This window comes from Enhydra lutris, unplaced genomic scaffold (assembly GCF_002288905.1).
Source record: "Enhydra lutris kenyoni isolate GAN:26980312 unplaced genomic scaffold, ASM228890v2 scaffoldscaffold78, whole genome shotgun sequence".
NCBI lineage: Eukaryota > Metazoa > Chordata > Mammalia > Carnivora > Mustelidae > Enhydra > Enhydra lutris.
Window position 1 is genome coordinate 4,438,648 of NW_019154162.1, and position 26,764 is coordinate 4,465,411.

Here is a 26,764-nt window from a genome sequence, read left to right on the forward strand (position 1 = left end):
GCCAAAGGCAGCAGCTTAACCGACTGAGCCACCCAGGTGGTCCAGTTGTGGGACTTCTGATATGACTAACAAAGTTCTGTTTTTTGCCGTGGGTGATAATTTCAAAGTTGTTCTTTTAAAAATTTATGAAGTTTTACCTTTGTTTCATGTAGTTTTCTATATATGTGCTTGCTGCAATTTACAATAAAAAAGTACAAAAAAATACATCCTTTCAAAGGTGTCCATTTTTTCACAGGTTGGGTTGAAAGGTACAATCTTTAAATAACTTTTACACTCTAAAATTGTGTAAGTCTATATTATTACTGTGATAAAATCACTGAAAATGAAAATACTATAAGGCATTTCCTATTTAATGAGGTTTTGAAATATCCAGGTTTAAAGAAAAAAGATATATGGAAGATTCTCTAGACAAAGCAGATGGGTTAAAACTCCCTCCCCCACCCCACATTTCTTTCTTTGATTTTTCCACTGTAGAGAAAAGAAGCCAAATCCAAGTCTTACCTCAAATATATTTCCAAATCTTTCTAATCTTTAAATTTGTGAATGATATTTTTCTGGACCAAAGCCACTTGGGTCTCTGGCCTATCTCCTGTTTATAAATCCCTGGAAAGCACAACTAATATCAGGAATTACAAAGTTATGTATAAATACGTGTCCATGTAAAGAACATAAATGTACAAAGTTGTATCTGTAATAACCCAATGCTGCTAACAGCTTGAATGTCTTTCTACAGGTGAACAGATCAACAACTTGTGTTTGGAATATCCATACAGTGGAGAGCTTGGTACTCAGCAACAATAAGCAATGAACTCTAGAAACATGGATAAATCTCAGGATTAAGTTTCCATTATGCTTAGTAAAGAAAGCACATTCCCTCCCTCAAAGAATACATTGTACGATTTTAGTCACATACAACTCCAAAAAATGCAAACTAATCTAGTGACGGAAAGCAGACTAAGGCTTGTCTGAAGATAGGGAGGCAGGTAGAGGCCAGGGGGAAGAAATCAGAGGCAACAGGAGAAACTACTGGGTCTGATGGAGATGTTCATAACTTTGACCGTGATGATGGTGAAATGGGAATACATACACGTCAAATCTTACCAAATTGTATACTTTGAGATGTTTAGATTATTGTAGGTTAATCCTCAATAAAGCTGTTTTTAAACAACATAGTATACACAGACAAGACTCTCCCAAGTTCTGACTGTGTAAGGCAAGGAAATACTGCAAACCCTATTGTTCTAACCTGCACCGACAAGCTTCCCTTGACGAAATTATCGAAGTTTAAATTGCGGTGACAGTATCTTTGGAGAGAACAGGTCTGAAATGCAGGATCCCAAGTACATGAATCATAGCTAGCACACCACATGAGATCACTGGGGCAGTTATGTGCACAGGAGAAACTGAGGCAAAGGAACATTCTTTTAGCACAGGCTAGCACACTATACTGGTGTCTAGCAAATAACCAATAATATCTTTTAAAGTTGGCTTCATGAAATGGTGGAGATTATTCCGAAGACTTCTTAGCCTACACTACACAGGCCTACTCGGCCTAACCAGAAGCCTGCTTTGCTTCTTTACCACTGCTATACCAGATGGGAGTTTTCCATTTCAACTAGAAGACTGTTTCATGTGAGACAGCATTGGTCCCAAAGACCTGGTCAGAACTGGCACAGAGTCCCTGTCTTAAATCTATTCAGGTCAGGGCAAAGAGGACAGCTCCAGGCCCAACCTGGCAACCAGGGCCTAAGAAATGAGAACATCCAGCTAGAAGGGAGGGAGATGCTAGTTTGTACTCAAAAGAAGCAAGCCTAGCTACTAAACCATTCAGGTAGCTCAGAGCAAGAGCAACCTTGTGAAGAAAATCCACCCCCTGTGGCACTTCGACCCCAATTCCTGCAGCCTTAATTGTTCTATAATTTGACCAATTTATACCTGCAGTGGGACAAAATAGTCTAGTACTTAAGATAAGCAAGAGCCAACAGACTTTACCATGGTGACCTCTTTAAAATACCAGGATAAGTGGAACCCATTTATGTGGAAAAACAAAATTTTGGCCGAGTAGACTCTCAACACTGTGTAAGAAATCATAGTAGGACACACTCATGTGGTGATCATCACGGCACTGATTCACTTTATAAAAAGATGCAAACTGCTCATGTACAAAAACCTCTTTGAGTCCTTTATTAACATTTGGAGATGTGCGATACATACAATTAACAGCATCACACCAGCTACAGAAGTACAAATAACCAAGAACGTACTTCAGAACAAGGATCTCAGAGCAACTTCAGATGCTGCCTGCTCTGAACCTCCATAAAAACCCAACTGTGACACACACGGGACAGACAATATAACAATTTCACTTTGAAATGGTTCTTTAAAAAAATGACAAGAATTAATAGTTCAAACCCTTTAGAGTGTGAGATGTGGCAAGTCTCTCGGTGCCATGGCACTGCTGTAAAAGGCCAGCTCAGGCATTTGAAGGTCAGACAAAGTAAGAACCGGCTAGGATGAGGGGAAGAGGTTTGATTTTCAGTGTAGAGAGATAACAGATGGTCCAAGTGGATACTTTCAGTCCAGGCTCAGTATAGGTCCTGCAGGAATCCATTAGATAAATATAGTTTATAAACCAGAAGGCTGAAAACTGCCAGCCATTCATTCGTGTCACTGATTCTAACTGGCAGACACTGATGCATCAGGAGTCATTTATGACACAGTGAGTTTAAGAGAGATACGCCTGAAAGAGAGAATGGAGTTCACTGTGTCAGAACAGCTCTGATCCGTTGGTGCCACTGGGTACCATGGGTCCCCTCTGCTTTCTTGTATGAATTAAGGAACACTTCCTTTATTTCAATGTTCCACTTTGAAAATAAGCAAAACCCTCCCCCCACCCCCACCATCATTCTTCATAAATTCTGTTTCCAAAGTCCTGATTCTTCCGAGTCTAGACTTTTTCCTTTCGCTTCAATTTTGACACCTTCTTGACAGTCCCATTCTTGTTTAGAAGCTTCAGAACACGGTCTTTATGATCTAAAACTTTAAGCATGGAGTCTCTGGCCTCACTGATCTGGTCCATCACAAGTTTACACCGCTGCATATTTCCCTGCAACAGAAGACATTGTCATCAATCAGTAAAGAGGAGACCACAAGGTTTTCAAGTAACTTTTCACCTATGGACTGAGGCCACTTTGAGGCTTCCACACAGAAAAAAATGTTTTAGTCTTTCTTGGTAAGGCAGGCTAAAGTAAATAGGTTTTTCTTTTTTTAAGATTTATTAATTTATTTTATTTTATTTTATTAAAGATTTTTAAAAAAAATTCAGTTATTTGACAGATCACAAGTAGGCAGAGAGGCAAGCAGAGAGAGAGAGGAAGCAGGCTCCCCGCCGAGCAGAGAGCCAGGCACGGGCCTTGATCCCAGGACCCTGAGATCACGACCCGAGCCGAAGACAGAGGCTTAACCCACTGAGCCACCAGGCACCCTATTAATTTATTTTAAAGAGAGTGAGCGTGTGCTGCGAGTTGGTGGGGGCAGTGGTGGTGGTGGTAGGAGCAGAGGGGGAAGGAGACAGTCTTAAGCAGACTCCCTGTGGAGCACAAGCCCAACATGAGGCTCAATTCCATGACCCCTGAGATCGTGACTTGCATCGAAACTAAGAACTGGATGCTCAACCAACTGAGCTACCCAGGCATCCTAAATAGTAGGTTTTTACTAAAGATATTAATGAAAGAGGGAGGGAAATGGGAGAAGTAAGACAGTGTAGTGACAACACCACAAACTGGATGATCAGAGAGAAAGGGCTATGCCAAACCTGTATCAGTTCATTTATTCGGTGTAGATCATCATCAGTTGCCGCTTTTTTCTTTGGGATAATCCCTTCCTGCAGGTTGGTGAGTCTTTCATAAACATCATGTTCTAGATTCGTCTGCAACACACAAGAGGAAGGGCATCATGGCCTCAGAGATACTTTTCCTTCGTAACCTCAGGCAAATGCACCCACCTTGAATCACTTCTGTAAACTGGGATGAGAGCTATTTGGGTGATAGAATCCTTTCTCCCAAGGACTAGAGCACTAATGTACAGCAAGGGAAACTGATCAACAATGATTAACAGGACAATCTGTCATAATTTAGGGGCCATCTTCAAGGATATAACTTTTAAATACTCCCCCCCCCAAAAAAAAACCTTCCCTGAATTCATAACTGCTCTAAAAAAACAGTCCAAAGGTTTCATAGAAACATGCTTTTCTAAAGTACAAAATGTAGCCATGGTATTACTTTTTTTTTTATAGTCATAATAGACATAATAGACAATGTTCTTCAGATCACAGCTACTCCAAAGATGGAAAAACTTCATGAGGTTGTTGTTTTGATTGCCTCCCCGCTTCACCTCCTTGGTGAAGGAAGAATTCCCACCCCAGGGTTATGGAAACGGACAAGTAACACCCACCAACACTGGACACATGAGATCAATAGCAGTTTACTAGTCAATATACTCACAGCCCAGGGGAGGAAGACACCACACACCACGTAGGGCCACGCAGGGGCTGCACTCAGGAACAGAGTGAACAAGCAGGGGCTGTAGGAGGCAGGCTTTGTAGTATCGAGAGGGAGAGGTGTTCCCTGGTTACCATGGGGATGTGACAGCTTATCTGAACAATATTGCAAACTGGCAGGGAACTAAAGCCCACTCATCAGGAAGAAGTGGGAGTGGAGCCTGGTCCCTGTGATAAGGAGCATGGTGGTGAGCAAGGGCTTATAGTTAGGCCATTTGAGGCTGTTTTAGATTCACAGTAACATAAAATATGGAACCTTAACTGTAGGTATTACACCACAGTTGTTCAATATATTTTGGTTCTGGGTACCAGAATAAGATGTGTTTGAATTGTATCTCTGAGATATAGTAATTATAATATTATATGTTATACATAAAAATTCTGCATGACCCTTGTTAATTGGGAATGCTTCAGAATTACTCAAAAGGAAATACTCTATGAACTCAAATGCCTCCAGCATCTGTTCCTCTCTGCAACAGTACATAACTACTAGAATTCTACCCACCAGCTGTAGCAACTGAGCAGCACAGAGGTGAACTTTCCAGCCTTGAGCACGACAGGATACCCCTTTCTGGTTAGCTATTTCCTGCAGCATAGCTTTCTTCTCTTCTGGAACCATTTAAAAAAAAAAGTATATTTCAATTTTTATAAAACTAAAATAATGTGGTTTCAAGTTACCGATGCACTATTTCAGCAAGAATTTCTTTACTTAAATATGTTTACATGAATAAGTTTCTCTTTTTTTTTTTTTTTAAAGATTTTACTTATTTATTCGAGAGAGAGAGAACGAGAAAGGGAGAGAGAGAGCATGAGAGGGGAGAGGTCAGAGGGAGAAGCAGGATCCCCGCCCAAGCAGGGAGCCCAATGCAGGACTCAATCCCAGGCCTCCAGGATCGTGACCGGAGCTGAAGGCAGTTGCTCAACCAAATGAGCCACCCAGGCGCCCCAAAGTTTCTTCTTTTGTTCACTCCCAAAGAATGCTGTAAAGATATATTGTGCTAATCTAGCGAGTTTGCAAGAGAGCAAATTAATATTCTAATCTCTTAAAGGAAGGGAAATGGTCTCTGGTGGCCTGAAGCCCTGCTCATGAGTGATGCTTGCAAGCATGTGGAGAATTGGGGATGAAATTTTAGAAGCCTTCTGGTGTTCTCTGGATCATGGAAAAATGAATCAAATTTGAATAGCATTTTCACATTTGGATAGAAAAGTCCAGTAACTAGAACTATAGTAAAATAAATATGAAACGTACCATTGGATGGGGAGAGGGAAAGTAGGATTGAGGGATACTTGACAAAGGTGAGTTGAGCTGTGTACATGAAGTTTTAACTACTGTTTAACCACAACTTAAAATGTATTTATAGGGGCGCGTGGGTGGCTTAGTTGGTTAAGGGTTTGCCTTCGGCTCAGGTCATGATCCCAGAGTTCTGGGATGGAGCCCCATGTTGGGCTCCTCGCTCCTCGGGGAGCCTGCTTCTCCCTCTCCCTCTGTTTAATAATAAATAATAAATGTATTTATACATTAATTAAATAATAATTTAATTAAAAATTTAAAATAATTAAAGTTACTTAAAAATATTTTTAAAATTTTAATTTAAAAATTTATTCTTGAAAAGACTACCGTTATATTTGTGAAGCCCACAGAATGCAGAACGCCAAGACTGAGTGCTAATGTAAGTGATGAACTTTGGGTGATAATGATGTTGTTAGTGTAGGTTCATCAAATGTACCAAATGCACCACTGTGGTGGGGTGTTGACTGTGGGGGAGGCTGTCATAAGTGAGGACTCAGGGTACATGGGAAATCCCTGAACCGTCTATTCAATTTTATTGTGAAACTAAAACTGCTCTAAGAAGTTCATCCGTTAAAAAAAACAAACCCCTATCTAGTAGGCAAGTATTAGCGTGTATATAATTTAAATAATTGTTTAAACTTTTAAGGTAACTGGAGATTCACATGCAGTTAGTTGTAGAAAAGAACACAGAGATCCTAAGTTCTCTTTACCTGATCTCCCCCAATGGCAGCATCTTGTAAAACTACAGTACGATACCACAACCATGATGATGATGCAGTCTGACTATTCAGATTTCACCAGTTTCATGTACGTGTGTACTTCATTTTAAACGTTTGAAAAAACTCTAGTTTGAACTAATTATAGATTCAGAGGAAGTTGCAAAGATGGTACAAGGATATATCTCATAAGAGACTTATACGTAGAACATATGAAAAATTCCTATAGCTCAATAATAAAAAGAAACCAATTAAAAGGGCAAAGCATCTGAAGACACATACACACACACACACACACACACACACACACACACACACACACACCTTTTTTTAAAGATTTTATTTATTTATTTGACAGGCAGAGATTACAAGTAGGCAGAGAGGCAGGCAGAGAGAGAAAGGAGGAAGCAGGCTCCCTGCTGAGCAGAGAGCCCCGATGCGGGGTTCATTCCCAGGACCCTGGGATCATGACCTGAGCCGAAGGCAGAGGCTTTAACCCACTAAGCCACCCAGGCGCCCCCACATATTTTTTTTTTAATAAGATTTTATTTACTTATTTATTTGACACAGAGAGAGGCAACGGAAGAGAGAACACAAGCAGGGGGAGTGGGAGAAGGAGAAGCAGGCTTCGTGCAGAGTGGGGAGACCAATACGGGGCTCAATGGACCAGGACCCTGGGATCATGACCTGAACCGAAGGCAGACGCTTAATGACTGAGCCACCCAGGCAACCCTAAACAGATATTTCTCCACAAAAGATATACAAGATATGTTCGAGTTTCTGTCTATTCCAAAAAAAGTTGCTATGAACAGCTGTGTACCGATTTTTGTGGGGACACAGGTTTTGATTTTTCTGGGATAAATGCCCAGGAGTGTAACTGTTAGGTCATATGGTTAAGTGTACGTTCTAGTTTTTATGAAACTGCCAAACTGTTTTCCAGAGCAGCTAGCTCAGCAAAGTATGAGAGACAACTGACCTGTGGTATGACAGTGCTCTGCTAACCTGTTCTCTAGAGAAACTGGTGAAAATTTTAAAAAGAACTATTTAGACCCATGGAAAGGCTCCTAAGGGAAAACAGAAAATCTACCCATGCAATATCTATTCAAGCAAATCTGTGGTAAGAACAGTGAGTCCACGTTATCTGAACCAAGACCATTCCCTTTTTCTTCTCCCAGCTGAGTGAGGTAGATCTCCACGCAGACTGCTGCAGCCCAGAACATGCGGTTCCCTCTCCTCCAGCTGCCAGGTGGAAGGCTATCTTCCCAGGAGGAGCAGGTCATCAGCATTTCCCATCCTGCTCCCCGCTCCCTGCTGCTCAGGCTAAGTCCTAGGTGAGTACGACTGAGATGCAGGGCCTTTCTTCTGTTCAGTTCCTAGTCCAGAATGGAGACTGTACCTTAGGGCAAAGTGTGCTGAGAATACTGGGCCCTGGGAGCCCTTCTCCTTCTTTGTGAAGTGTGATTTCATCCTAGAAGAGGTGAGCCAAGAGGACCCCAGGCTGTTCATTCCTCTTCTCCTCCACGTGTTGCTTGCCTCCTAGAGTGAGGTGTTACTTAGAGAGAAAGGTGCCATTGTCTTCACCCCACCTCCAGAGGCCTAGCTCAGAGATTCTGTCTGGGGGAGAAACAGCCCACACAACAGATAGCTTCTAATCTTATCCTTATCCTGACTCCATTTGCCACAGACTATGAAGGTGAAACCTAAAGGTGCTCATAAGAGCAGTGGAGGTTGTAATGAAAGGCAACTGGGAGATTTGTATGTCAAAGGAAGACACAGCCTAGACTGTGGGCTGACTAGTTTGTAGGAGAGAACAAAGAATAAGATGACTGAGCGAAGTCTTCTTGGGGGCAGAACAAATAGCAAACACTAACCTCAGTAACTACTCTGAAAGGAGCTATGATTTGACTGGAATAGTTTGCAGGGGAATGTAATTTGTGTCCCAGAGCACATTCCAGTACTATTTTCTGGTAGAGCAAATAACATATAGTTAGTGGGGCTAATCAGCTAGGTGTGGTTAGGGAAAGAGTGGGTGAGAGCTCTACCAGTGCCACAGTCATCCCAGGATGACTACCGGCATACCTGAAGCTATGCCTCCCTGAGGAGCAACATCGAAGGCTCAACACACCTGGTGGTGGAGGTGATGCGACTTCACTAAAATAATCTAACCAGTCACTACACAAATGAACAAGCAAGTAACAATAACAAGCCTGGTGTTGGGTGAGGAGAGACCAGTATCCAGAGTTATCTAGAATATCTAGTTTCCAACAAAAAATTATGAGGCATGCAAAAAAATGATAAAGTGTGACCCATACTTGGGGGAAGAAAGCAGGCAAAAGAAACTGCTTATAAGAGAGACCAGATGTCAAATTTACCAGAAAAAGATTTCACAGCAGCTGTTTTAAATAAATTCACTGAATGGAAGGGATGTAGGAGTGATGATGGAAGGTACGATGATCCTGTCAAATTAAGTAGAGAAATCAATAAAGAGGTAGAAATTATAAAAAGAAAGGGACCAAATGGAAATTCTTGGATTAAAAAGTACAATAAATACTTAAAAAAAAATTCACTTAGAGGAACACAACAGTAGATGGAAACTGGTACAAAAGAGAATTAGTCAAGCTGAAGAACACAGTAAAAGGAATGAAAAAAATAAGCAGGGCCTCAGAGAAATGAGAGACACTTTTAAAAGCCTCCACACATGGGTAATGGGAGTACCAGAAGAGGGAAAGAAGAAATATTCAAAGGAAAAAAAATGGCTGAAATGTCCCCAATTTATTGTAAAACAATAACCCAAATATCAAGAAACTCCAGGATCTCCAAGTATGAGAAATGCAACGACCTCATAGAATCAACAATTGACTTTTAAGGAGAAACAAGGGATGCCAGAAGGCAGTGTGACTACAGGTCAAAATGCTTAAAGAAATGTACACAAAATCTAGTTTCTCTGCATCCTCATCAGCATTTAGCATTATTAGTATTTTTTGTTTCAACTGTTTTCATAGGTGTGTAGTGACATCTCAATTTTAATTTCTTTAATGGATAATGATGTTGAACATTAAAAAAAAAATAAATTTTATGGTTCAGGACCTAGTGAAAATACAGCAGTACATTTTACTTGTTATGCCTCCTCAGACAACTTTTGGCTTGATGGTTTCTCAGCTAGTCCTTGCTTCTAATAGCCTTGACAGTTTTGAAGGCTACCAGTCAAATAATTTTGCAGGGTGCCCTTCTATTTGGATTTGTCTGATACTTCTCTCAGGATTAGAATGTAGTTATGAGAAGAGACACAGAGTTGGGCAAGTGCCAATGCCATCACAGAACATGGATGGGTATATACTATTTAAAAAAAAATTCCAGTATAATTAACATACAGAGTTATATACTACTTTCAGGTGTACTCTTAATTCTGATAAGTGTACTCTTAATTCTGTTCATCTGTTTCACCTCTGGCCCCTAACTTTCTCCCCTCTGGTAACCATCAATTTCATCAGTTTGTTCTCTATTTCTTGGTCTGTCCCCCTTTTTTCTTTGTTTTTTAAATTCCCCATGAAAGAAATCATATGGAATTTGTCATTCTCTGAATTATTTCACTTAGCATTATATACCCTCTAGATCTGTCCAGGTTGTTGCAAAAGGCAAGATTTCATTCATTTTTATGGCTGAGTAATATTCCCTTTTGTATATCACTTTTTTATCCATTCATCTCTCAATGGACCCTTGGGTTGCCTCCATAGCTTGGCTATTGTAAATAATACTGCAATAAACAGAAAGGTGCATATATCTCCTCAAACCAGTGTTTTCAAATTCTTTGGGTAAATGCCCAGTAGTGGAATTACTAGATCATGTGGTAGTTCCATTTTTAATTTTTTAAGGAGACTCCATATTGTTTTTCACAATGGCTGCACCTGTTTGCATTTCTATCAAGTGTATCAGGGTTCCTTTTTCTCTACATCCTTGCCAACACTTGTTTCTTTTGTTTTTGATTTCAGCCATTCTGACAGGTGTGAGGTGGTATCTCATTGTGGTTTTGATTTGTGTTTCCCTGATGATGACTGATGCTGAGCAACTTTTCCTGTGTCTTTTGGCCATCTGGATGTCTTCTTTGGAGAAATGCCTCTTGATGTCTTCTGGCCATTTTTAATTTGGATTATTTGGGGTTTTCTGGTGTTGAGTTGTGGTTTTTTGTTTTTCTTTTTAAAGATTTTATTTATTTATTTGACAGAAAGAGAGAGAGCACAAGCAGGCAGAGCAGGAGGGGGAGGGAGAAGCAGATTCCCTGCTGAGCAGAGCCCAGTGTAGGGCTTGATCCTAGGACCCTGGATCATCACCTGAGCCAAAGGCAGACACTTAACCAAATGAGCCACACAGGTGCCCAAGTTATAGAAGTTCTTTATGTATTTTGGATACTAACCCTTTATCAGACAGGTCATTTGCAAATTATCTTCTACCAATCAGTAGGCTGTCTTAGTTTTGTTGACTGTTTCCTTTGCTGTGCAGAAGTTTTTTTTAATTGATGAAATCAGAATAGTTTATTTTTGCTTTTGTTTCCCTTGCCTTCGGAGATCTATTTAGATAAATGTTGCTATGGCTGATGTCAGAGAAATTACTGTCTATTCTCTGGGATTTTTATGGTTTCAAGTCTCACACTTAGGTCCTTATTCCATTTTGAGTTTACTTTTGTGTACGGTGTAAGAAGGTGGTCCAGTTCATCCTTTTGCCTGTTGCTGTCCAGTTTTCCCCAATACCATTTGTTGAAGGGACTTTTTCCCATTGCATGTTCTTGCCTCCTTTTGTCAAAGATTAATTGGCCATATAATTGTGAGTTTATGTCTAGGTTCTCTAGTCTGTTCCACTAACCTGTGTGTCTGTTTTTATGCCAGTACAATACTGTTTTGATTACTACAGTTTTGTACTGTATCTTGGAATTTGGAATTGTAACACCTCTAGTTTTGTTTTTCTTCTTCAAGATTGCATTGGCTATTAAGGGTCATTTGTGGTTCCATACACATTTTAGGATTATTTATTCTAGTTCTATGAAAAATGCCATTGGCAATTTGATAGGGACTGTATGAAATCTGTAGATTGCCCTGGGTAGTAATGACATTTTAACAGTATTTGTTCTTCCAATCCATGAGCATGTATCTTTCCATTTGTGACATATTCAATTTCTTTCATCAGTGTTTTATAGTTTTCAGAGTAGGTCTTTCATCTCCTTGGTTAAGTTTATTCTTAGGCATCTTATTATTTCTGGGGTACTTGTAAAGGGGACCATTTTCTTAATTTCTCCTTCTGCTATTTGACAGTATATAGAAACACAACAGATTTCTGTATGTTGATTTTGTATCCTGCAACCTCAATGAATTCATTTACCAGTTCTAGTAGTTTTTTGGTGGACTCTTTCAGGTTTTCTATATATAACATTGTATCATCTATAAATAGTGAAAGTTTTCCTTCTTCCTTCCCAATTTGGATGCATTTTATTTCTTTTTCATGTCTGACTACTGTGGCTAGAACTTCCAGTACTATGTTGAATAAAAGTGGTGAAAGTGGACATCCTTGTCTTGTTTCTGATCTTTGCTGAAAAGCTCTCTGTTTTTTACAACTGAGTATGATGTTAGCTGTGGATTTTTGAGATATGGCCTTAAATATGCTGAGATATGTTTCCTGCAAGCCTATTTTTTTAAGTCACGAATGGATGTTGTACTTTGTCAAATGCTTTTTCTGCACCTACTGAAATGATCATATGGCTTTTTTCCTTTCTCTTGTTGATGCGATGTACCATGCTGATTAATCAGTCAACATGTGAGTAATGATCCACCCTTGTATCCCAGGAATAAATCCCATTTAATTGTGGCAAATGATTTTTTTAAACATATTGTTAGATTCAGTTTGCTAATATTTTGTCAAGGATTTTTGCCTTAATGTTCATCAGAGATACTGGCCTGTAATTCTCTTTTTTTGTGATGTCTTTATTTGGTTTCAGTATCAGGGTAATGCTGGCCTCAGAATGAACTTGGAGCTTTCCTTCCTCTTCAGTTTTTTGGAATAGTTTGAAAAGAATGGGTATTAACTCTTTAAATGTTTGGCAGAATTCACCTGTGGAGTGTCTGGTCCTGGACTTATTTGATGGAAGTTTTCTGATTACTGATTCAATTTCACTGCTGGTAATTGGTCTGTTCAAATTTTCTATTTTTTCCTAATTCAGTATTGGGAAGTTATAGGTTTCTAGGAAATTATCCATTTTGTCCAGATCAAACAATTTACTGGCATATTTTTCATAATATTCTCTTATATTCCTTTGTATTTCTGTAGTGTCAGTTGTTCTCCCGTTTCATTTGTTTGAATCTTTTCTTTTTCTTTTGATAAGTCTAGCTAAAGGTTTATTAATTTTGTTGATGTTTTCAAAGAACAAACTCCTGGTTTTATAGATCTGTTCTATTGTTTTTAAAGTTTCTATCTCATTTATTTCTGCTCTAATTTTTATTTCCTTCCTTGTACTGGTTTGGGGTTTGTTCTTCTTTTCCTAGCTCTTTCAGATTTAAGGTTAGGTTGTTTACTTGAGATTTTTCTTGCTTCTTGAGGTTGGCTGGTATTGTTATAGGCTTCCCGAAGATTTAGATCACTGTGTTTTCATTTTCATTTGTCTCCATGTATTTTTTGATTTCCTCTTTCATTTCTTGGTTGACCCATTCATTGTTTAGCATCATGTTATTTAATGTCCATGTATTTCTGTTTTTTTCCAGATTTTTTCTTGTTGTTGATATCTAGCCACAGTGCTATGGTCAGAAAAGATGCATGGTATGACTTCGATTTTTTATAATTTGTTGAGACTTGCTTTGTGACCTGACATGTGATATATTCTGGAGAATGTTCCTTATGTGCTTGAAAAGAATGTGTATTCTACTATTTTGGGACGGAATGTTCTGAATATATCCATTAGATATAACTGGTCCACTGTGTCATTCCAAGCCACTGTTTTCTTGGTTGACTTTCTGTTTGGATGATTTATCCATTGATATAAGTGGGGTGTTAAAGTCCCCTATTATTATTGTATTGCTATTGACTATTTTTTTTTTAAGATTTTATTTATTTACTTGAGAGAGAGAGAGCAAGAGCGAGAGCAAGCATGACAGGGTAGAGGGTCAGAGGGAGAAGCACACTCCCCACCGAGCAGGGAGCTCAATGTTGTACTTGATCCCGGGACTCGAGGATCACGACCTGAGCTGAAGGCAGTCGCCCAACCAACTGACCCACCCAGGCTCCCAACTATTTCTTTTACGTTTGTTATTAGCTGCTTTATGTATTTGCATGCTCCCATGTAGGGTGCATAAGTATTAACAATTGTTTTATCTTCTTGTTGGATTGCTTCCTTTATGATTAGTGTCCTTCTTTGTCTCTTCTTACAGTTTTTTTTTTTCTTCTTACAGTTTTAAAGTCTATTTTGTCTGATATTTTTACTATTTTGGTTTTCTTTTCACTTCCACTTCCATGATAAATGCCTTTCCATCCCTTCACCTTCCACCTACATGTGTCTTTAGGGTTTGAAATGAGTCTCCTGTAGGCAGCATACAGATAGGTCTTGTTTTTTTAATCTATTCTGTTATCCTATGTCTTTTGGTTGGAAAGTTTTAGTCCATTTACATTCAAAGTAATTACTGATAGGTATCCATCTGCCATTTTGTTACCTTTTCCTCTCAGAGCGCGAAAGCATGCACATGAGGGTGGGGGGAGAAGAGGGGCAGAGGAAGAGGGAGAATCTCACAAAGGCTCCATGCTAATGCTTGATCTCACAACCCTGAGATCATGAACTGAATCAAAATCAAGAGTCTGATGCTCAATCGACTGAGCCACCCAGGTACCCCTTGTTACTTGATTTATGGTTTATTTTGTGTTTTTTTTCTGTTCCTTTCTTCCTTGCTCTTTTCTCTCACAGTTCAGTGGTTTTCTTTAGTGATATGCTTCGACTGCTTTCTCTTCATATCTATTACCAGTTCTTGATTTGTAGTTATTATCAAATTTATATATATAACATCTTACACATATAGCAGTGTATATTGATAGTCACTTAAGTTTGAACAGGAGGGTATACTATTAACACGACTTGTCACTATTCATATTGACCTTGAGCACCTGGCTGAGGTGGTGAGATTCAGGCATATCCATTATATAGTTAACCTTTCACCCACCAAATTAAACTTTGTTAAGTTTAACTTTGTTAAGAAAGTCTCTTAAGGACTGGAAATTTCTATTCCCTTGAACAACTTCTTGTGCGTGCCATCTAAGTTATCCTCTTTGGTGAAATGTCTCTTCATGTCTTTGTCCATTTTCTAATTGGATTATTATTTATATTTACTATTAAGTGTTGAAAGTTCCTAGTATGTATTTTCTAGATATAAACCCTTTATGAGATATGTGGTTTGGTAGTATTTTCTCCCAGTCTATAGTTTATCTTTTCATCTTCCTAACAGGGTCTTTCAGAGATAAAAAGTTTTTTTATTAAGTCCAATGTATTTTCCTTTCCTTTTGTGGACAGTCTTCCCGTCCACATGTCTAGAACTGTTCACCACGCCCTAGGTCCTAAAGACTTTATCCTAGGTTTTCTTCTGAAGTTTAACAGTTTTACATTTCATATTTAGATCCATTACCCATTTTCAGTTCACTTCTGCATAAGGTGTGAGGATTAAGTTAGGGTCTTTGGCTTTTTAAAAAATTTATGGATGTCTAGCACCATTTGTTGAAAATAGGACTCTCCTTTCTCCACTAAATTTTTTTTCATTGGGCCAAAAATCAGTTGAGCATATTTGTGTGGGTCTATTTCTGCATTTTCCATTCCATTCCAGTTACCTATATGTATATCCCTCTGCAAATACCAGCCCATTTAAACTAATGTAGATAAACTAAGCGTTAGTATCAGAAAATATGATTTCTTGTTTTTCAACGTTATTTTAGCTATTCTATTTTCTATACCTTTCATATAAAGTTTAGAATAAGATTTACTATGGCTATAAAAACCTTTCTGTGACTCTGGTAGAACTGTATTAACCCTATTGATCAATCTAGGGAAAACTTACATCTTTATGTTGAGTTTCAAATCCATGAACATTGCATGGCTCTTCATTTATTCAGGTATCTTTCATCAGCATTTTGTAGTTTACAGCAAACTCATCCTGTAATGTTTTGCTAGATTTACACCTAAACAGGTCATTTTTTGGAGGATCAACTGCAAATGCTATTATGTTTTCAGTATCAGTTTGCACAAATTCATTCCAAGTATCTAAAATTATAATTGATTTTTGTGTGCTAACATTGTATCCTGTGATCTTGCTGAACTCATTTACTAGTTCCAGTTTTTGTTTTTTTTTGGTGGAATCCTTCAGATTTTTTACATAGACAGTGATGTCATTTGCAAATAGAGACAGTTTTTTATTTATTTCCACCCAACCCATACAGTCTTTTATCTCTTTCTTGACTTAAATGGTGTCTAGAACTTCCAGTACTAATGCTGAGTAAGAGCAGTGAGAGAGAGACCAGACAACAGCCTGGTCTTTTGGCTAGAGTAGAAAGCATTTGGCCTTTCACTGTTAAGTATATTTGTTACTTGTAGGTTTGCTGAAGACTTTATCAAGTTAAGGAAGTCTTCCTTCTCTGTTTTGGAGAGATTATGAATAAGTGTTGAATTCTGTCAAATAATTTTTCTGCACGAGTTGATATCATTATGTTTTTTTTCTTTAGTTTTTGCTAGGGGTTGAACTGTGTCCCCTCAAAAGACATGCTGAAGTTCTAACCCTTGTAGCTATAAAGGTGACCTTATTTGGGAATAGGGCCTTTGCAGACGTAATCGAGTCAAGAAGTAGTCACGCTGAATTAGAGAGGGCCCTAAATGACAGATGTCCTTGTAAGAGGTAGAGGTAGAGAAGGAGATGAGCACAGGAAAGAACGCTATGTGATGATGGAGGCAGAAACTGGAATGATATAGTTACAAGCCAAATAATACTAATGATTGCTGGCAAGGAGCAGAAGCTAAAATGAAGCAAGGAAGGATTCTCTTCTACAGGCCTCAGAGAGCACGATTCTGCAAACACCGATTTTGGACATATAGCCTCAAGAGCTCCAAGAGTATAAATTTGTAATTTTAGACCACTGAGTTTGTGGTACTGTTACAGCAGCCCTAGGAAATTAATACAGTTTGTTAATAATGGTGAGTCACTGATTTTCAAATGGTGACCCAGCCTTGCATAGCTGACACAAACCCCACTCAATCAAGGTGTAAACGGCTATTTATGTTGCTGTACTTAATTTGCTAACATTTTGTTAAAAATTTTGGATCTGTATTAATGAAGAATACTGATAACTGGTTTTCTATATTTGTACTCTCCTTGTCTGATTTTTGTGTCAGGAAAACACTGGCTTCGTAAAATCAATATGTAAATGCTTCCTCCTATATTTTAGAAGAGATTATAGAGAGCTGATGTTGATTCCTCTTTCAAAATTTAGTAGAATTTCCCAGTTAAAAGTATCTGAAAATAGAGATTTGTTTGGAAGCGTCAAAACTATGGGTTCAATTTATTCATTGGTTATGGGACTAACCAGATTGTCTATTCGCTTCTGATTAAGTTTTGGCAGTTTGTGTTTTCAAGGAATTTTTCTGTTATCTTTCTCTTACTAGTTTATAGTTTGGTTCCATTCTGGTCAATGAAGATACCCTGTATGATTTCAATTCTTTTAAATTTGTTGAAGTTTATTTTATGATCCAGGATATGGTTTTTCTATGTTTTGTAGGCACCTGACATAATATGTATTCTGCTCCTATTGGGAGTGTTCTATAAAGGTCTGTTAGATGTGGTAGTATGTAGTCCTTGCTGATTTTTTGCCATGTAGTTTTACTAGTTGCTGAGAGCAGGGTGTTGAAGTTCTAACTACCATTGCTCATTTGCCTATTTCTCCTTTTGCTGTCCTATTCTTGTTTCATATAATCTGAAGCTCTCAATTTTTGTTGTCTGTACATTTTTATTAGTATGTAATGTCCTTCTTTGTCTCTAGTAATTTTCTCTCCTCTGAAGTCTACTTGATTTGACATCTGACATTGCTTTATTGCTTTATTTTTGCATACATGTATCATTTCCATCCTGTTACTGTCAATCTACTTATGTCACTGAATCTGAAGTGAGTTTCTAAAAGACCGAGTGGAGCTGGATCTTTTTTGTTGATCCACTCTGCCAAATGGTGTTTTAATTGGTATGTTCAGGCTATTTAGGGTATGTATTGATATGTAAGGCTGAGTCATATTATTATTTGCTGTTTATTTCCTGCACTTTTTGTTCTTCCTTTTCTCTTTTCTTTCTTTCCCATGAAAATTACCTGACCGATTTTCACTATTCCATCTTGATATACTTATATGAACATGATTTTAAAGCTTGGGCAAAGCAGATCAATAAAGTTTAATAGTCAAGAGACTATTTGTATCAATACTTTCAGCTGTCACACTATCTTTCCTGAGACAGTTTTTGGAAGAATGAGTCCCAGAAAATGGTAACAGTCTTTCAGAATGGCTTAAAGGTTACCAGGCAATACTTTAAAACACTCTCCTGCTATGATATGAAATTCTTGTAATGCAAAGCCTATGTCCTTCTTCCATCAAAGGACAACACTCCTTGACCTTTGGAAATCTAGCTTATTTTCAGAGGTCAAGGTACCTCATGAGGAAGAACTACTGCAATTGCACCCATATTGGTACTTGCATTCAGAGAGTAAATTGTTAGAACCCTCACGCCTGCTCGCAGACATTAGACAATACCATCTAACTCTGACTCATCTTGAGGCTTCAAGGACACCCTTAGAGTAATTTCCAAGTAGAATTCATGTGAGGGAGTGGGGAATGTGACCAATTCTCTGAAAACTTACACTTCTCTGTGCAATAATTGTATCTGAGATTAATGATGCTTAAAGCTTATCAGTAGAAATATTTGTAGATATTTGCAAAGTACTGTCAGTTACTTTTACTATATGTGGATTTATTAAAATGTAATTCTCAAGCAAAACAACAACAAAATCATTTACTGAGCGCTTGCCCTGGACTGTTTCAAGAGCTTCACATATGTTAAACCAAAGGTCTTTTGGAAAATAAACTTCCTAGGGCAGACATCCTCGGGATTAATGTGGACTATGTCGAAAGAATAATAATCTAGTACAGCTCTTCCGCAACCAACCTGGGGCTAAAGAGGTCATCCTGTCACTTGGGTTTTTTGGAAACTAGAAAATTATAATTCTAGCTTCCTATTCTACTGTGATTACATTATAGTCAAGTGAGAAACCAATTTCATGCAACTAACCTTTAACCCGGACATCACTGTACCGCTGAAAGTGGTGGTAAGCAGCCTTCCAGGGGTTCCGATAGTGACGGAGCAAAGTAATGGGAGGTCTTGGACGCACTGGGACATACCTCACACCTTCTTCATCTATTCAGAAGAAAAGGAAAGGAAAATACTAAATAACTTATTATATATTGTCAAGGATTCTCAAGGTATAACTCCAAGAAATGATCCCTAAATGAAACCTGATTATGTAAACAGCCTCAGGGATGGACTCCTGACTTAAGTGGTAAAGCTTCACATGACAATAGCTAGCCCAAGGGACCATTACCAATATACTCCTTGGGTGGAGACTTGCGTTTCTCTGCCTTCACCAAAAGACTCTTGGCAGTGGACTTCTCATCATCAGTGCTGTTCGTCTCCATCATATCCCCTTCTTCTGTTGAAATCACGTGCTGTTGCTTTCGAGGCTTTTTCCTTGGGGAGGCACCAGGTGGTAGGTCACTTGTAGGCATGGACAGGTTGTTAGCCAGCAATGCAAGAGATGGAGACACAGTGCTGGTGGCCAGGGGAGGAACTGCTGTCATAGGAAAAAGAGCACATACATGTATGAGAACCCCAAAATAATGGAAAACTTCACTTGATTTCCAGCCAATGAGAATGGTTAGGAAGATAGAAAAGAGGACTACCACTTACTGAGTCTTCCTACATGCCAGGCACTGTGCTAAGCACTCTACTTATGGCAGAGGGTGCCGACTGTTTTCCAAGATAGCACAACTTCACCATCCTTAGATCGAGGACCTTCACACTTATAGATGGACACACCATCATTCAGCTGAAACACTATTTAATTGCCTCCTTTATAGACACGTGTGGCCATGTGAAAATATAAGTGTGTTGTAGCATTTTTAATAAGTTCCTTAAAAGAAGGTGTGACCTTCTGTTCCTTGTCTTGTCACCCTGGAACTCAGATATGATAGCTAGAGTTCTAGCAGCTATCCTGAATCAAAAGCATAAGGTCAAACTAGGGGTGGTAGAAGCTTGGATCCCTAATGATTTTATGAAGTCCACATACTATTCCTGGGCTGTCTACCTGACCTGTCTTTGTTATTCTGAGCATACTAGAATTGTTCATAACTGAGGCCTGGAATTTCTTGTTCCAGCTATCCTAATGACAAGCACTTCATCTTTTTAATGTCTCTATTCAAAGATCACTTTCTCAGTGAGACCCTCCCTTTAAAGCTCTTCTTAAAATCACAGCCCCAGCCCTAACTTTCCCTTACAGAGCCATATCTCACTTGACTGTGCTTCGCTTCATTGTACCTCGCAGATATAGCATTTTTCAAAAACTGGAGGGTTGCAGCCACCCTGTGTTAAACAAGTCTGTCAGCAGCATTTTCCCAATAGCATTTGCTCACTTCATATCTCTGTATCACATTTTGGTAATTCTTTCAATATTTCACACTTCTTCATTATGACTATATTTGTTATTGTGGCTGTCATCAGTGATTATGACTTACTGAAAGCTCAGATGATGGTTAGCATTTTTAAGCAATAAACTTTTCTCTGTAAAGTATGTACATTGTTTTTAAAGACATAATGCTGTTGTATACTTAACGGACTAAAGTACTATATATATGTAACTTTTTTATGTACTGGGACATCAACAAATTCACCTGACTTGCTTTACTGTGGTGATCTGGAAATGAATCCACAATCTCCCTGAGGTATACCTGTATTTTCTCACTGCTTTATTTGACGGTTTCTCTCCCCTGCTAAAATGGAAGCTCCAAGATGATGGAGATGTACTTGTTTTGTATAAGGCTATTATCATCAGAACCTGGTGTAGAGCCCTACAGTTTAAGGCATGATTATTGATAGTTTCCTAGCATAGACAGGTTAAGAGGAACTATTCAAACCAAGAGAGAACACGGGGCGCCTGGGTGGCTCAGTGGGTTAAAGCCTCTGCCTTCGGCTCAGGTCATGTTCCCAGGGTCCTGGGATTGAGCCCCGCATCGGGCTCTCTGTTCAGTGGGGAGCCTGCTTCCTCCTCTCTCTCTCTCTCTCTCTCTCTGCCTACCTATGATCTCTGTCTGTCAAATAAAGAAATAAAATCTTTAAAAAAAACCCCAAAACCAAGAGAGAACAGTAAAATTGGAAACATTTCATTTCCCCTCCTGGGTTACCCATGGCGTCTTTCAATGAAGTGCTGAGGCTAAAACATAGGTAAGATAGAAGAATATTTCATGGCATGATAAATGAAAACAAACAGCAGGTTTAACAACTGCAAACACAGTACAACCACACTACTTACTGAACAAAACAGCATGGGGGATAGAGGCCTTTATGCAGAAATGGTAAGAGGGCACTGCTGGCTAATTAGAGAGAATGACTTGCCTTCCACTTCGGCTTCATCTGTATTTCGTAAATTCTGTACATTAAATGCTATTTTTGTAGTCAGGGGAAGCAACATTCCTCAATAGATTACTAACATATAAACAAACAAAAAGAAAACCTCCAAAGTGACCTGCATTTCACACACTGGAAGTTTAGAGTCAAGGAGAGGAGGGAAAGAAAGCAGTGAGGACTTTTATGATTTTACTACTAATCACATTTAAGTTTTTCAAGAGACTATTTTCAACAACACAAATCTTGCTTCCCTGTGTAACAGGGCAACACAAATTGACAGGGAATAAATCATAAATAATTAGCATGTAGCTATGATCTTATTTTTTTTTTAAAGAGTTTACTTATTTATTTAACAGAGAGAGACACAACGAGAGAAGGAATGTAAATGGGAGTGGGAGACGGAGAAGCAGGCTTCCTGTTGAGCAGGGAGCCCAATGCGGGGCTTGATCCCAGGACCCTGGGATCACGACCTGAGCTGAAGGCAGACGCTTAAGACTGAGCCACCCAGGCGCCCCGCTATGATCTTATTTTGACCCTTCTTAAAATTTTTCTTTTTTTTACACTATGAATGCTTATAATAAGGAAAAAAGTTCAAATAAACAACATTATACCACAAGGAACAAGGAAGAAAAGAAACTTAATTGAAATTTAGTTGAGGAAGGAAATAATAACGAAAAATCAGAAATAGAGACCAGAATAAACAATAATATAACACTGAAAGTAAAGACCCGTTTTTCCGAAACAAAACAGGCAATGCTTTAACTACATTAACTAAGAAAAAAAAGAAGACTCAAAAACCAAAATGAGAAATAGAAAACAATATAACCACAAAAGTTTATTTAAGGATATTCTTGGGGAAATGTTAATCTTTTTTATGATTTTGGTAAAAAATAAAATTGATGTTAAAAGGGCAGCAAAAATGGTTTTAATTTCAAAAGGAGCCTAGCAGTCCTCTTCTTAAAATGAATGACATGCAGGGGCGCCTGGGTGGCTCAGTGGGTTAAAGCCTCTGCCTTCGGCTCAGGTCATGATCCCAGAGTTCTGGGATCAAGCCCCGCATCGGGCTCTCTGCTCAGCAGAGCCTGCATCCTCCTCTCTCTCTGCCTGCCTCTTTGCTTACTTGTGATCTCTTGTCTGTCAAATAAATAAATAAATAAATAAATAAATCTTAAAAAAAAAAAAAAAAAAAAAGAAAAAAAGAATGACATGCAAATTTACAACGGGCACCAATGTGTTAGTCTTCATAACTGAGGGTCACGCAAGAGTCTGGCCCTCAAGGAGAGTCAGAAAAAGAACAAGCAGCATGTGCCAATGGAGAGAACTCCATGAATGAACCTACCAGAGACTGGCCTCATGATGTCCATTGGTTCCACTTCCTCTTTAACTTTTATCTCAGGTACTGGAGGGCCCAACACAGAGGAGAGACTGCCAGCTACAGCAGCTGATGGCGGAGGGGCAGCTGCAATGGTAGTGACGGGGGGAGTGACGGGGACCGCTCCGGGAATTGTTGAGAGGGCGACAGCTGGCTGTGATGGGGGGCTTGTGGCTGCAATCATGGTTGGGATGGTTGGTGGAGGTTGCTGAGCTGTGGGAGGGACTGCAATGGTGGGCTGATCATTATTTTGACTGGACACAGTCTCCATGGACACAGTAACTGGAGTGGCCATTGATATGTGGATCTCTGACTTAGGCTTGGCACTGAAACACAAAAGCAAAGATAATGTAGCAGACATCTCAGAGGATGGGTGTTTGTCCAGATCTTTTTATACAATGTGTAGCACAACTTAAACTCTATTATTTGATTCTAGAAGTTGAAATTTGAGGTAAGCTTTAAAGGAAATTCAAGTTTTAAAAATAACCCTTCCTTGTGCCACCCCACCAAATTTTATAAGCAGTAATAAAATTAACTTAGGAAATAACATTTTATTAAAATCATTCAAAGGCACGTCATCAAAAGGCAACCAATTTTCACTATGGTAGTGTCTTTTTTTCTCCCAGAATTCCTTAATGCATATGTTGTCTTAGGAAATTTCTTGTTTCTTAAAATCACAATTGTACTTACAATATGTAGTTTACTCTTGTAAAATTTATTTCTCATAGAAGAGGAAACTCACATGTATGGCAAAGATCCAAAAGAAAATAAATTGAAAATAATCTTTTTCCACTTCACACACCCAGCCTTCTACCCAGAGTCATCGCTCTTAGAATTTTCCAGTATACTTTACCAGAATACTCTAGGGATCTAAAGTAGCTACAAATTTAATGTTTAAAACTGTAAATCCTTTTTTTTTCTTCAGTTTTATCAGAAGTATTTACTCATGTCATTATAAATTCTTCTTAAACTTTTTTTTAAGTAAAATATATATATACATTTTTAAAAGTTTTATTTTTTGTGGCGTCTGGGTGGTTCAGTTGGTTATGCGTCCAACTCTTGGTTCCGGCTCAGGTCATTATCTCATGGGTTGTGAGATCAAGCCCCGAGCTCAGTGGGATCTGTGTTCAGTGGGGAGTCTGCTTCAAGATTCTCTCCCTCTGCCCCACGTTGCACCCCTGCTAACATGCGCACTTTCTCTCTAATAAATAGATCTTTTTTTATAAAGATTTTATTTATTTATTTGAGAGAGAGAGAGAAAGCATGCACAACAGCACGAGTTGGGGATGGGGCAGAGGGAGAAGCAGACTCCCCATTACGCAGGGAGCCTGCCGTGGGACTCCATCCCAGGACCCTGAGATCATGACCTGAGCTGAAGGCAGCTGCCCAACCAACTGAGCCACCTAGGCAAAGCCTCAAATAAATAAATTTAAAAAAAAATTTTTTTTTTTTTAAATTTTAAGTAGTCTCTATACCAAATGTGGGGCTTGAACTCATGACCCTGAGATCAAGAGTCACATGCTCTACTGACTGAGCAAGCCAGACACCCCAGTAAAATATTTCATTTAATAGCTGTAAAGGCTTACCTATTTTATAGTACTAATCCTAAAAATTCATGATAGGAAAAATAATACAAAACAGTACCCCTCAAAAGTTCAAGGCCAAAAACAACTGGATTTCCACAGGCAAAAAATTCAACATCAAACCAAACCTCACACCATACACAAAAATGAATTCAACATGGGGCATAAATCTAAGTGTACACTTGATCTTAGCCAAAAGGCTGAGAAGTGATATAAATCTGAGAGTAAAACGTAAAACTGTAGTTTTATAAAAAATACAAAAACTCCTAGGATCTTAGATATGATACCAAAAGCACCATCAAAAAGAAAAAAAATGATAAACTGGGTTTTATCAATTTAAAAACTTTTGCTTTGCTAGAGATCATTTCAAGAGATTGAAAAGACAAGGCACAGACTGAAAAAAAAATATCTGTGAAACACATATATGGTAGTTCTATTTATATGAGGTACCCAGAGTAGCCAAATTCATTGAAAAAGAAAGTAGAATAGTAGCTCCCAGGGGCTGGGGGTAGGGAAAATGGGAATGGTTGAATAATGGGTAGAATTGCAGTTCTGCAAGACCAAAAAGATCTGGTGATGGTTGTACAGTAGTGAGAATATGCTTAACACCAATGAAATGTACACTTAAAAATGTTAAAGACAAACATACAAACCAAAACATACATGCACGATAAAAGAATGATATTCACAATATATAAAGAACTCTGTAAACTCCATACTAGAAAACATACAATCTCATCAGAAAAAGGGCAAGAAGTATTAATAATGAAAGACACTTCATTAAAGAAATATCCAGGATCCAAACAGGCACATGAAAAGACAGTCAATACCATTAGCCATTAGAGACTTGCAAATTAAAGCCTCAATGATTTGCCACCATACCCCTATCAGTGGTGAAAAGAAGATTTATTTTTTTAATTTATTTTTTAAAAAAGATTTTATTTATTTATTTGTCAGAGAGAGAGAGAGAGAGAAAGAGCATAAGCAGGCAGAGTGGCAGGCAGAGGCAGAGAGAGAAGCAGGTTCTCCGCTGAGCAAGGAACTCAATGTGGGACTCGACCCCAGGACCCTGGGATCATGACCGGAGCCGAAGGCAGTGGCTTAACTGACTGAGCCACCCAGGCGTCCCTGGTGAAAAGAAAACTTAAAAACTTTATATTAGAAAGCACAGGAAAGGATGTGGAGCAACTTGATCTACCAAGAAACTCCTAGTACTAATAAATGAGTTTAGCAAGATTTTAAAATAAAAGAATCTCACGTGCTGTAGATAGGAATTTAAAATGGTACAGCCACTTTTGCAAAAATGGTTCAGAAGTTTCTTATAAAATGAAAAATATATGTAACTTAGCAACTGTAGTCCTGGGATTTTTATCACACAGAAATGAAAATGTATGTCTGTCAAGAAAATTGTACATGACTAGGGGGAGACAAACCATGAGAGACTGTGGACTCTGAGAAAGAAACTGAGGGTTTTGGAGGGGAGGGAGGTTAGGTGAGCCTGATGGTGGGTATTAAGGAGGGCAGGTATTGCATGGAGCACTGGGTATGATGCATAAACAATGAATCTTGAACACTGAAAAAATAAAATAAAGTTAAAAAAAAACCCAAAAAACCAAATTGTATATGACTGTTCGCAGCAGCTTTATTTTTAATAACCCCCAACCAGAAACCATGAACTTGAATAAACAAATGGCTAAACAAAATTCTGGAGCATCCATATTATGTATCATTACCGGCTCTAAAAAGAACAAACTACTGATATACACTATAATTTGGATGGATCTCAAAAGTCGGATGAAAATAAGCCAGCATCATTAGGTTACTGTATGAGAAATATGTATTTATATAATTACGAATATATAATTATATAAATAATGTAAGTAACTTATGAGATTCCAGTTACAAAAAATTCTCAAAATGACAAAATTCTAGTGGTGGCACAGCTAAGCGACAAGGTGTTAGGTTTAGGGGAAGGGTATGATTGTATATAAGGGAATGTCTTTGTGACAACAAAACAGATTCACATTTTATGATAATGGTTATATAAATCTATTCATGGGTGAAATTTCAAAGTAGTATACACCAAAGGAAAAAAACTGGTGACATTTTAATAAAATTTATAGTTAGTCAATAGCATTGTACTAATGCCAATTTTTTCTTTATAATAACTTTAATCATTCATGAGAGAGCGTGCGGGTGTGCGTACACATACAAGCTGGGGGGGTGTAGAGAAGGAGGGAGAAGCAGACCCTCCTCTGAGTAGGTAGCCCAGTTGGGGCTCAATCCCAGGACCCTGAGATCATGACCTGAGCTGAAGGCAGATGCTTAACCAACTGAGCCACCCAGGCACCCTGCCAATTTCTTCATTTTGAAAAAGTGCAAGGGTTATGTAAGATGTAATCATTGGGGGAAGCTGGGTAAAGGGTACATGGGAACTTTCTGTACTATTTTTGTAACTTCTGTGAGCTTTAAATTATTTCAAAATAAGTAAATAGGGGTTGGGTACAGGTTAGGATTATTCTGTAAT

The 26,764-nt window shown here is 38.6% G+C and overlaps 1 protein-coding gene across 5 annotated transcripts in view; it reads right to left on the reverse strand.

Moving 5' to 3' along the window:
* Positions 1–2,161: 2,161 nt before the first annotated feature.
* The window catches only part of LOC111160869 (Sin3A associated protein 130), an 83,026-nt gene continuing 58,423 nt past the window's right edge, over positions 2,162–26,764 (reverse strand). For 4 of the 5 annotated variants that reach the window (XM_022524256.1, XM_022524255.1, XM_022524258.1 and 1 more), the window contains 6 exons: positions 22,622–22,980; positions 19,205–19,453; positions 18,895–19,020; positions 5,064–5,167; positions 3,815–3,928; positions 2,162–3,106 (listed from right to left, as the gene is read on the reverse strand). In XM_022524256.1, the coding sequence (XP_022379964.1) occupies positions 2,948–3,106; positions 3,815–3,928; positions 5,064–5,167; positions 18,895–19,020; positions 19,205–19,453; positions 22,622–22,980 (1,111 nt within the window). In that variant the 3' untranslated portion in view covers positions 2,162–2,947. The remainder of the gene's footprint in view (positions 3,107–3,814; positions 3,929–5,063; positions 5,168–18,894; positions 19,021–19,204; positions 19,454–22,621; positions 22,981–26,764) is intronic. The other variant, XM_022524257.1, reaches the window with a different exon arrangement.